This window comes from Propithecus coquereli, unplaced genomic scaffold, assembly GCF_000956105.1.
Source record: "Propithecus coquereli isolate 6110/MARCELLA unplaced genomic scaffold, Pcoq_1.0 Scaffold126, whole genome shotgun sequence".
NCBI lineage: Eukaryota > Metazoa > Chordata > Mammalia > Primates > Indriidae > Propithecus > Propithecus coquereli.
Genome location: NW_012136747.1, coordinates 5,366,984 through 5,377,377, shown reverse-complemented (window position 1 = coordinate 5,377,377; position 10,394 = coordinate 5,366,984). Strand labels below are relative to the sequence as shown.

The window sequence follows — 10,394 nt, the reverse complement described above, 5'->3', positions numbered from 1 at the left end:
GTGTCAGCCCCCTCCCCTCTTCTCCCCAGGAGAACAGTCTTTTCTTTGCAAATGTCACCCCCCAAAGTGAGCCCTGGGCTTGGCCCACCCCAGAGCAGGTGTGAGAGAGCCCTGCTGCCCTCCTCACGCCCAACCCAGCGGGAGGGTCTGGAGCTCCCCCCAGGGATGGCACTAGCTTGCCTGGTCAGAGCCCCCCAGTACAGGTCTTGGTCCCACCCCAGGCCACCCTCACCCCTCAGGCCACATCCCTGACACCCCTCAGACACCCATGTGGGCAACAGGCCAGGACCTGGGGGTCTCCGGCAGGGACAGGGGAGAGCTGAGGGCTCCCCCATCCTGAGCCGAGTGGATAGCCCAGGGGTATGTGGGCAGGGGGCAAAGATGCCCAGTAGGTGGTGTCCACCCCCACTGGCCCATCTCCCACCCAAATGTGAGGGAGTGATGGACTCTGGCCTCTCAGATCCTGACAGTCCAAGACCCCATGTTCCCAAAACCCCAATTTGCCCCCCAGCCCTGGCCCCAGGAAGCCCCCGCTCTTGAGACAGGCAGCCTCGCCCGGTCCTCCCTGCCCTAACCCCTCTGCCACCCACGCTGAGAGGAGCCCCAGAGCCCAACAGTTGCTCTGGGCACCAACTGCCAGGCACCGGGTTGCCACAGCAACAGAGGCGGCTAGGAGGGGGAGGGGCACCCCACCCCTGCGGGCAGGGACCTCACTGTTTGTGCTTTGTTCGATGTTGGGTGGGGGTCAGAAAGAGGGGCGTGGCCATTTCCATGGAAACATGGGAGCCCCTCCGGCCAGGGAGTGAGGCAGGGATGGGCCACCAAGATGGGTGGGTGCGAAAGCCCTCCTCCCCCTGGGCAGGCTGGGACCTGCCCGAGATCCCAGGATGTGGGGCCCAGGCAGCGAGTCCCCATTACAGCCGTGTCCGCCGCCCCCCATATCACAGTGCACTGCTGCCCTTCCGGGGTGGGTAGCGGTCCCGGAGGACCAGGGAAGCTGGCGGCTGGGGGTGCGGGGGCCTGCACCTGAGATGCCGTGGGAGCCGGCCTGCCCACCACACGCCCCTCTCCTCAGACCCCACAGGCCACTCCCCAGGCCCCCTGGAAGACACTTGAAGGGGGTTTGTGGGATGTCCCCTTGCCTGGGCTCCTTTTCTGTCAGCAGGACCCCTCTCCTCTCCCAGGACCCCCAGGACTAGGAATCACAACTCCGCTCTCTGGGCACTGCCGTAGGGCTTTCTAGAAAGGGAAGCACCTGCCTGATTCTCAAGTCCCTCAGCCCCAGGAGACCACAGCTTCTGAAGGGGGTGGTGGGAGGATGGGGCACAGGGAGCTGCTGGGGGCTGAGGACGGCTCTGGGCCTAACCTCCTTCAGGACTGAGGGTTCGCACTTCCTTTCCTGGGCCTCAGTTTCCCCACCCCTGAAGTGCAGGGAAATGATGCCCAACGTCTATCTGGTGCCAAATCTAAAAGTGACCCGTCTCCCAGCTGGGGGGACTCTCCCTGCCCCAGAGGGGCTATGGTCCCTCTCTACTCCAGGCTCCTTTGGCCCCAAACCTGGCCCTGGGCCCAGACCCGACACCCTCTTCTGGCTTCCTTGCCTACCCACTGCTGCCCCCAGCGCCGCACACCCCAGCAGAGTCCCTGGGCAGCACAGTAGAGACGACTGGTTTCGGTATCAGTTTGTAAACTTTAAGGAAAATGTGTCTTTGTTTTCCTGTCCGTTATTGTCGGATGTTGGTTTGTTCACAGTCAGGTGGTGGTCAGGTGTGTGCGTGGTGCGTGCGTGCGGGTGTGCGTGTGCGTCCCCTTCTCGGTCCCGGCCCCGGGTCTGCCCCCCGCCCCGGCCGCCCGGGGCCCTTCCCCCAATGGCCTCCCCGCTCCAGCTCCGACCTCACCGGGGAGAAGAGGGTCACAGCTTCTGCTGGGCTGAGACCCCTTTCCAGTAATCGAGGATGTCGTGCAGGTCCTCGTCCTTGGCGAACTGCACCTTCTTGCGCAGGGCGTGGCCGGCGGCCATGTACACCTCCTCCCGGTGGTGCTTCTTGTAGGGCCGGAAGCGCTCCCAGATCTTGTGCGTGCTCTCGGACGAGTACTCGGGGCTGGAGGAGTACCCTGAGTAGTAGTGTCTGGGGGAGAGCTGTGAGTAGGTGGAGTCACGCTTGGAGCGGGTCAGCGGCTTGAGGAAGGACACGCGCTGGCTCAGGCTGTCGGCGCCCTCCTCGTAGTACAGGGCGGGGAAGCTGTGCCGGTGCTCGCTGCAGTGGTAGGCAGGCTTCACCTCCAGGTGGTGGACGCCCCCGCCCCCGCCGCCGCCCCCGCTGCTGCCCGCCGGCACCAGCGGCAGCCGGTCCAGCGGGCTGTTGAGGGGACTGCCCTTCTCGATGTACTTGGAGTCAGCCTTGGCCAGCCCCGTGGCGGCTGGGTGGTCAGGCACGTCCAGGCTGAAGACCTTGGCGCTCTTGATGGAGCCACTGGATGACACGCTGCAGGTCTTGCGGGTGACGGCGGCATCGGCGCTCAGCTGGCGCTGCAGCGGGTGGTGGGAGCTCTCCTTGTAGGGGGGTGAGAGGAAGCTGGGCAGCTCCAGCGCCCCAGGGGCAGCGGCCGAGGTGGTGGCAGTGGCCGCAGGGAGGGACTGGCACTCAAAGGCCAGCTCGGGCTCCCCACCACCGCTGCTGCCCCCCAGGAAAGAGGCCGAGTCCAGCTTGAGGGCATCGATGCAATTGTTAATGATCTGGTTGACTTTGTCCACCTCCTTGGCGATGGTGGAGATCTCCGCGGCTGAGCCCTGGTTCTCGAGGTCAGGGAGGTCATCCTCAGGCCGAGGCAGGCCATCCCCACCCGCGCCCGTGCGCACCTCAATATAGTTGCCTTTAGTGGCCACCTTGGGCGTGTCCAGCCCGGGCTCCAGCCCCTTGGCGGCGGGCAGCTTCTCCCCGATCATGGAGGGGATAGAGGACATGCGGGACACGGGCAGTACAGGGGGCTCGCCCAGCTTCTGGGCGGCGTGCACGATGGAGCCGGCGTCCACGTCGGCCCCATAGCGCATCTCCAGGATGGTTTTCTTGACGTTGACGGACTTCTGTTTCTCCTCCTGCATGCGCCGCTTGCGCAGGCAATAGTAAACCGCCCCCAGCACGATGACCATGCCGAAGAGGCAGCCCAGGATGGTCATGATGTAGTGGGTGGTGGTGGAGGTGCTGGGTGCCAGGTCGCCCGGCACGGGGTCCCGCGTGGTGAAGGTCAGGCAGGTGTGGTTGAAGCGGCGGCTGTTGCGCAGTGAGGTCACGCAGAAGGTGTACTCGGTGTGCGCCCGCAGCTTGTCCAGCGTCACGATCTCCTTCTTGTTCTTGAGCGTCATGACGTCGGAGAAGTAGCTGTTGTTGTACTGGACCAGGACATACATCTTGCTATAGGGGTGTGGGATGATGACCACCAGGGTGGCCGAGGTGAAGGTGACGTGGTGCAGCTTGATGGCGGGCCCCGCGGTCGCATCCGTGGTGGACGAGGCCGGCGGCTCCACCGAAAGGACGTCGTCGGGGTTGAAGCCCGAGTTCTCGTCGGGCTCCCTCTGGGCGTCGGTGGAGTAGGGCGTGGGGTGGCTCACGGGCCGGGCGGGCAGCGAGCCGTTGCGGCACTTGGCCTGGAGCACGGTGATGGCGTTGAGGCTGTGGTAGGGCCTGGGCACCAGCAGCGGGTAGCCAGCAAACTCTCGCGGCGACTCGCACTGCAGGCGGTCGTAGTTCTTAGTGACGTTGTTGAAGACCACGAGCCAGGCCAGGAAGCCAAACAGGTCGCACTCGCAGTTGAAGGGGTTGCCGGCCAGCTCGCACACCATCAGGCTGGCCAGGCTGGCGAAGGTGGCGCCGTCCAGGCGGCTGAGGCGGTTGGAGGACAGGTCGATGCTGATGAGGCTCGGGCACTCGGAGAAGGCGGTGGGCGTGACCACCTCGATGAGGTTGTGCTGGACGAAGAGGAACTGCAGGCGGCTCATGCCACGCAGCATGCCCTCGGTCAGGTTGCTGAGCTTGTTGTAGCCCAGCTGCAGGACCTGCAGGCTCGACTGGCCCAGGAAGGCGCCGTCCTCGATGTAGGAGATCTCATTCTTGGTGAGGTTGAGGTCGGTGAGGTTCCCGAAGCGGTTGAGCGAGGAGTAGAGCACGGCTTTGAGCTTGTTCTCGTTGAGCCGCAGGTCGTGCACGGTGCTGTTGATGTGCTGCGGGATGGTCTCGTAGGGCGGCTGGTTCTGGCTGCAGATGGCCAGCCACACATAGCCCTTGTCGCCCTCGATGAGCCAGCAGTCGGCGCGCACGGTGCCCGGCCGGCACACGCACAGCAGCGCCGCCGCGCACAGCCCCAGGCGCAGCATGGCGCTGGCCTCGGCCCCCTCGACGGCCGGGCTCAGGGTGAGGGGCCGGGACGCTGGGGGCCTAGTGGCCAGAGGCTGGGGCTGGCAGCACAGTCCTCCCCGGGGCCGCCACCATCTTGGGGGCGACCCCCAGCACAGGGGCCCCAGGTGAGGCGGGCACAGCCAGTGCCAACTGCTGGGGGCCTCCTGGGGTGCTCGAGCAGGTGACCCAGGAGGGATGGAGGCCCACAGCCTGCTCCTTGTCTCCTGCTGAGAAGGTGCACAGCTTCTCGGGGCTTGACTTCCTGTCCCTCTTCCTCCTCTTCCTCCTCTTCCTCCCTGGCTTCTGGGCCCAGAGCTTCAGACGATTCCCACTGGAGGCTGGAGCATGCAGCACTGAGGGGGAGCGAGAGAGACGGGGGCAGGAAGGGACAGACCCATCGGCACCTGGTTCCTGAAAGGCAGCACCAAGAGGGGGGCCAGGTCAGTGTGGGGGCTCGGGGCAGCCCCTTCGAGCTCCAGCGCAGGCCTCAGTCCCTTCTCCACACCCCGTCCCGGGGGCCTCTGTGCCAGCGAGCACTCTGGGGTCCCTGTTACATAAAAGAAGGGAGGGCTGTGGGTGGCAAGGGGGGAGGGGACCCGGGGGGCTGGGAGGAGGGAGAGGGAATGGCGGGGAGTGGAGACAGAGTCCGAGGACCAGGCAGGGAAGGGACCCTGGAGAGGAACAGGTGGGCACAGGTACACACATTTGCACGCATGCCCAGCACACTGGAGGCCACACCCGTCCAGTGGCTCACACAAAGACCACACGCCCCCACGTGAGCCAGACCCCACAGCACACACACACGGACAGGTACGCACACGAGCACACCCACAATCTGCATACGGCAAGCAGGCCTGTACACACATGTCCACGTACCCAAGTGGGCACCCCCAAATCCAGATAAAGGATTAAGCAGCCCAGGAAAATGCCTCCTTTCCTCCATGCCCAAAGATAAATAATTCATTTGTTGTGTAACTGCTCTTGTTCCAAAAATAATTCCCTTGTCTCAGCTTCCATGGGGGAGGGGGAGAAGAGCATCTCGGCTATGTGCCCCTCAAAGCTAGGGGAGGCACAGGCCAGGGTCTCCTGGACGGGGAGGGCCTGGGAGAGCTCACCCTACAGGAGAGCAGAGCCCAGGGAAAGAGGGGACAAGAGTCCAGGAAGCCAGAGACACTCCCAGTAGCATCTCCCCAAAGTGCTTTCCCAGGGAACACCTGGATCCTGTAGTGGGGGGCCACAGGCCTCTGGAACAGTATAGCTGAAGCCCCACATCCCTTTCATGGCTGGAGAGTCAGAGGCCCAGAGAGGGACAGGGAGTTGCTCCAAGTAACACAGCACAGCATAGGCCAGGATCAAGGCTTCCAAACCACGTGAGCCCAAGCCAGGAGTCAGGAGGCCTGGCGCCCGACCACTGGGCCGACCAGCCAGGTAAACATGCCACCCCTCTGAGTCTATTTCCATATCTGTAAAGTGGGGTCCAGGTCCCTGCCCAGCCCATCTGACAGGGGAAAAAAACAGGTGACTCACACTGCCCATCCCCAAAATGCAGAGGGGAGGGGTCCCAGCTCACAGACCATCTCATCAACCCTCACCTTCCAAGTGGGGAAACTGAGCCCCAGGGCCAGGGGAGACTTGCCCGGGTTGTCCAGCAGGCCGGACACAGCCGCTTGACAAGAACCCAGCCCCAGCCGCCACCCTGTGCTCTCAACTACAGAGAGATCCCAGTGCTCCCGCCCTCTGCCCTGGGCAGGGACCAGGGATGTGAAGATTAGGCCTGAGAAATCCACATTTGGACAGAGAAAGCTGGAGACTGTTCACAAGTGCCTCCTCCGCCTCCTGCTCCTCCTCCTGGGAAACTCCAGGAAAGAGAGTGCTTTGAAAAAAATTTTGAGCCTCTGCCGTGAAAGCAAAACCAATTTCCAGCACTGAGCTCCAGAGGCTTGGAACAGAGGAAAGGAAAGCGGGGTGGGGGAAGAAGCCCAAAGAAGTCCAAGGCAAGCTGTTTTCATCGAGGAGGTGGCAGGTGAGCAGGGCATCTAGATGACCCACTGGGACCTCCAAGCCTGCCTCACACCTCCTGGTGCCCGGCACGACCAGCTTGGGGGGTGGCAGGAGGCAGCCGGGCAGGAAGGGGTGCCCAGGCAGCAGACAGCATTTCTGTCCTTGGCTGTGCTGTGCAAAGGTCTCAGGGCTGGACACAGGTCTCAGCTCTTGTCCAGCATGGCCTGCTGGCTCCTGGGGGACCCCAGCCCATCCTGGCCCTCTCTGGGCCTCAGTTTCCCCTCCCACAGGCCGAAAGGCTGCACTGGAGGAGGCTGAGCCCCCACGCTCGCTGCTTCAGGGATGCGTGAGCCGGCCTGCCAGAGAGCCCTGTCTGCTCCAGTGCGGTCCCTCCTCCTCGCCAGGGACTGTCCGGGGACCGCATTTGTATGCAGGTGCGCGCACAGGTGGCTCAGAGTGCCGATGCAGGGGGTGCTCACGCGTGCAAGCAGACAATGTGCAGGAGGCGCGTGTGCACACATATGTGCTGGTGCACGTCCCGTGCACACGCTACAGGAATACATGCTCGTGTGTGGAGGAGCAGGAACATGTGTGTCGGGGGCACGCCAGGGGAACTCAGGCACCCGCCTATACTATAGTTGACATGTTTAAGCACACGTGTGTTCCACATGCACGTGTGTGCGCACATGTGCCCCCCCTCCACCCCCCTCCTCAGATTGGAGTTGCTCAGACCACCGACCCCTCAGCCAGGCCGCATGCGACGACGAAGCAAAGCTGGCGGGAGCCTTGGGAGGGCAGGCCCTGCCTGGTGCGAGGCGGCTGAGGGGAGAGGGAGGGGGCAGGGGAAGGGGCCCAGGCTGCCAAGCCTTCCTGGCCCTGCCCTGCCCAAACAGCCCAGGGTGGGCAGAGGCCCTCTGAGCCCCCACCCAGCCACTCTGAGCTCTGCCACCTGAGCCCTCAAGGTGACCCTGCCCGTGGTCTCCTCTTCCTCCTGGTCCCCAGGATGCCTTGTGCCAGGGCCCAGCTCCCACTCTCCCCCGTGACTCAGACCGAGGAGGGGAGAAGGTTTCCATCACCCTGTCCCGAGTGTGTCAGACGCCCTGTCCCCATCCCCGGGCTGTCTGCCTCCAGCGCGTCAAGGCCTGACACAGCCGGTAGGGGAACCAGAGGCCGAGAAGGCGCTGACAGCAGCAACTGGCCCCCACCCAGCTGCTCGCCCACTCAAGGTGTGGGGGGGGGGGCGCCAGCCTGGTTCTCTCAGGCCTGGGGCCGAGGGTCCCAGGGATCAAATGGGCAAAGTCACGCCCTCCCCCTCCTCCCGTCAGGGTGATCCTCCAACACAGGCACCACCCCACACCCCAATGGCGGGGAGGGGGCCACGGAGAGGAGCTGAGCGCTGAGGAGAGGACAGCAAAGCTACCGGCCGGCCGAGCAGCAGCGGCAGAGCAAGGGAGAGATGGAGGACTTGCCTGAGGTCGAGGAACCGATGGCAGTGAGACAGATGACAGACGGGGCGACGGACATGGGCACCTGCTGCCCTTAGCCCCCCAGGAGCCAGGGAGACAGATGACACCGGGTCTGGCTGAGCCACCGAGATGCAGCCTGTGACCAGCCCAGAGGAGCAGGGAGGTAGGAGCAGCTGCTGAAAGCAGAGGCCTTTCCTGCCCAGGGCCTCAGTGGCGCTGGCCCACCCCGCGTGGCCTGGGAGGGCGCAGCCATGCAGGGAAGCAGGCGTCCGAGGGTGCCATGTTCCTGACCACACAGCGGTGCTCCCGGCTGCCCTGGCCCGAGTGGACCCCACCCCCACCACAAGAGCCTGTCCCCCTGACAGGTGCCAAGTGCCGCACCAGCACCGCTCTTAAGGGTCCCTCGCTCCTTCCACCACAGAAAAAAGGAATGTGGCAAAACCAGGGGGTGTCATGGTATCCGGGAATCTCCCGCAGGTCCCTTGTCTGCTGGCGGTTACACACTGTAGGATGTCCCCTCGTGCAGGGACATTCTTGGGCAAAGCAGAGGGAGAGGAGTCAGTGAAACCCAGCAGGCACTTGCTGCTCTGAGAACAGAGCTGGGCACAGACCTCTGGGTCACTTTGGCAGATGCCACCCTCTCTGGGCCTCCGGCTGTAGTTAGCTGCCAATAGCTCCAGTTGGTTTTGTGCCCTTCCTGCCCAGGTGCCACAGGCTCCCTGGGTCCTCTGTGGACTCGTCCCGGAGCCCCAGAGCTGGAGCCCCTCTCAGAGGGGAAACTGAGGCCAGGACAGGGGGAGGGACATGTTCAGGGTCCTACACCACGTTGGTAGCAGGTCAGGCTCAGGACCCAGGTACCAGTGACAGATCCTGATCTGCCAACCCCAAGTCCCCTCTGGGATCTTACCATCCCCAGAAAAGGGCTGCCCTGCCCGCTAGCCCGGGACACCAGGCCTGGGCCTCAGTTCCCTCGCCAGCAAGGGGCTGAATGTTCCCTACCCGGTGAGCTTCTGCGAGGGTGTGGCAAGCTCTTGTGCATGCAGTGCCTAGCTCGGTGCCGGGCTCTGCGAACGGCAGCTGTTGTTAACGCAGGTTTTATCGCCATTTCTTCACAACCCTCATCACCCAAGGTGAGGTTCCCTTGGACTCAGGCTCGCTGAACCCTGAGGTCACATCCCCCAAGGTCCCCCACTGCAGGCTGCCCACCAAGCTCCCGGCCAGAAGGAAGCCCTGGTCTCTCCGCCCCAAGGAGAGCCCTCCCCGCACCACGGAGCATGCAAGGGCTCCGCGGCCTCAGCCCCTCCCCGGGTTGGAGGGGAGTATGGACGGAGCAAGGTCGGCCTGAGCGTCCGCCTGGCTCGGGGTGGATGAGGAGCTGGGGATGTGGGCAGCGGAGGTCAGCAGGGATGATGTGGCCTGACCAGCTCTGAGACTTTGCATGAGTTTCAGGCAGGCACGCTCTGAGCCTCAGTTTCTCCCCATGTGGCCAGGTGAGTGCCACCCAGGGCTCCCACAAAACCCTAAGACACAGTGGAGGCCAACACACTCTGTGCAGGGCAGGAGGACCCACAAATGCACCGCCTTGGGCTCCTGCTCATGTGGCCACACTCCTTCGGGGACACAGGTCAGCTCTGGGGAGAGATTGAGGGAGGTGCAGTCTGCATCCGGCCTCCCAGGAGCAGGGACGTGAGGCTCAGCCGGGGAAATCTCCTTTGCAGCAGCTGATAGGCCCTGGCACGGGCTCTTCCCTCAGCCAGGCTAGCCCAGGCTCCCTGAGGTGTCATTGTCACTGCCTGTATCAATGCCATTACCCAGGATTAGGAGGACCAGGGACTCCTGGGGTCCAGCCAGCACTCTGAGGCAGGCAGCGCTTCACCTCTCTGTTGGAAACGCAGCACCAGGCCAGCGGGCCCAGAGACCACTCTGGCCTCAGGGACAAAGCCTATCACCTCCTCAGGGCAGAGACCCAGGCCAAGGGGCTGGACACTGGGTCTTGCCGCTGCCTCCACCTCACCGGGGCTCCTGGGCAGGCTGCCCTGGGCCTCAGTTCCTCACCTGTAAAATGGGATAATTATACCTTGGCCATTGAACTACCATTTGGTAAGTTAACCATTTGGATTTTAGGAGCAATCAGCCCGAGATGCAGGGCAGGGATGTTGAGGGCAAAGGGTTCTGGGATTGGATGCTGAGCTGTGTGACCTCGGGCACATTTATTAACCTCTCTGGCTTGTTTGTGTCTGACATCTCATGCCCCTTGAATCTCATATCAACCCTGCACACTGGTGCTGTTAGCCCATTGCAAACATGAGAAAACTGGGGCCTCTCCTTCCACAGAGCCGTCCAGAGGGCTGGAGCCACACAGGACTGGACATGCGCTGGCCATCTGGTGGGTTTCCTGCCCGCGTGTCCCTCCCTATCAGAGGAACGTGTGCAAGCCCGAGCAAGCCTCTGGAGACTCCGATTCCTCCATCAGTCAGAAGTACTGATTCCAGGCCAGCCGCGCTCCTCAGCCCCTCGGCATGCCCCCACCTCA

The 10,394-nt window shown here is 63.5% G+C and overlaps 1 protein-coding gene across 1 annotated transcript; it reads right to left on the bottom strand.

Moving 5' to 3' along the window:
• Window positions 1–1,912: 1,912 nt before the first annotated feature.
• Window positions 1,913–4,372, bottom strand: ELFN2 (extracellular leucine-rich repeat and fibronectin type III domain containing 2). Its single transcript, XM_012638035.1, has one exon. It carries the CDS (start codon window positions 4,370–4,372, stop codon window positions 1,913–1,915), a length of 2,460 nt encoding a protein of 819 aa, XP_012493489.1.
• Between the last annotated feature and the right edge of the window lie 6,022 nt (window positions 4,373–10,394).

Bases quoted from the DNA above. Each gene is read 5' to 3' on its own strand.
- ELFN2 (XM_012638035.1), bottom strand. From the start codon at position 4,372: ATGCTGCGCCTGGGGCTGTGCGCGGCGGCGCTGCTGTGCGTGTGCCGG.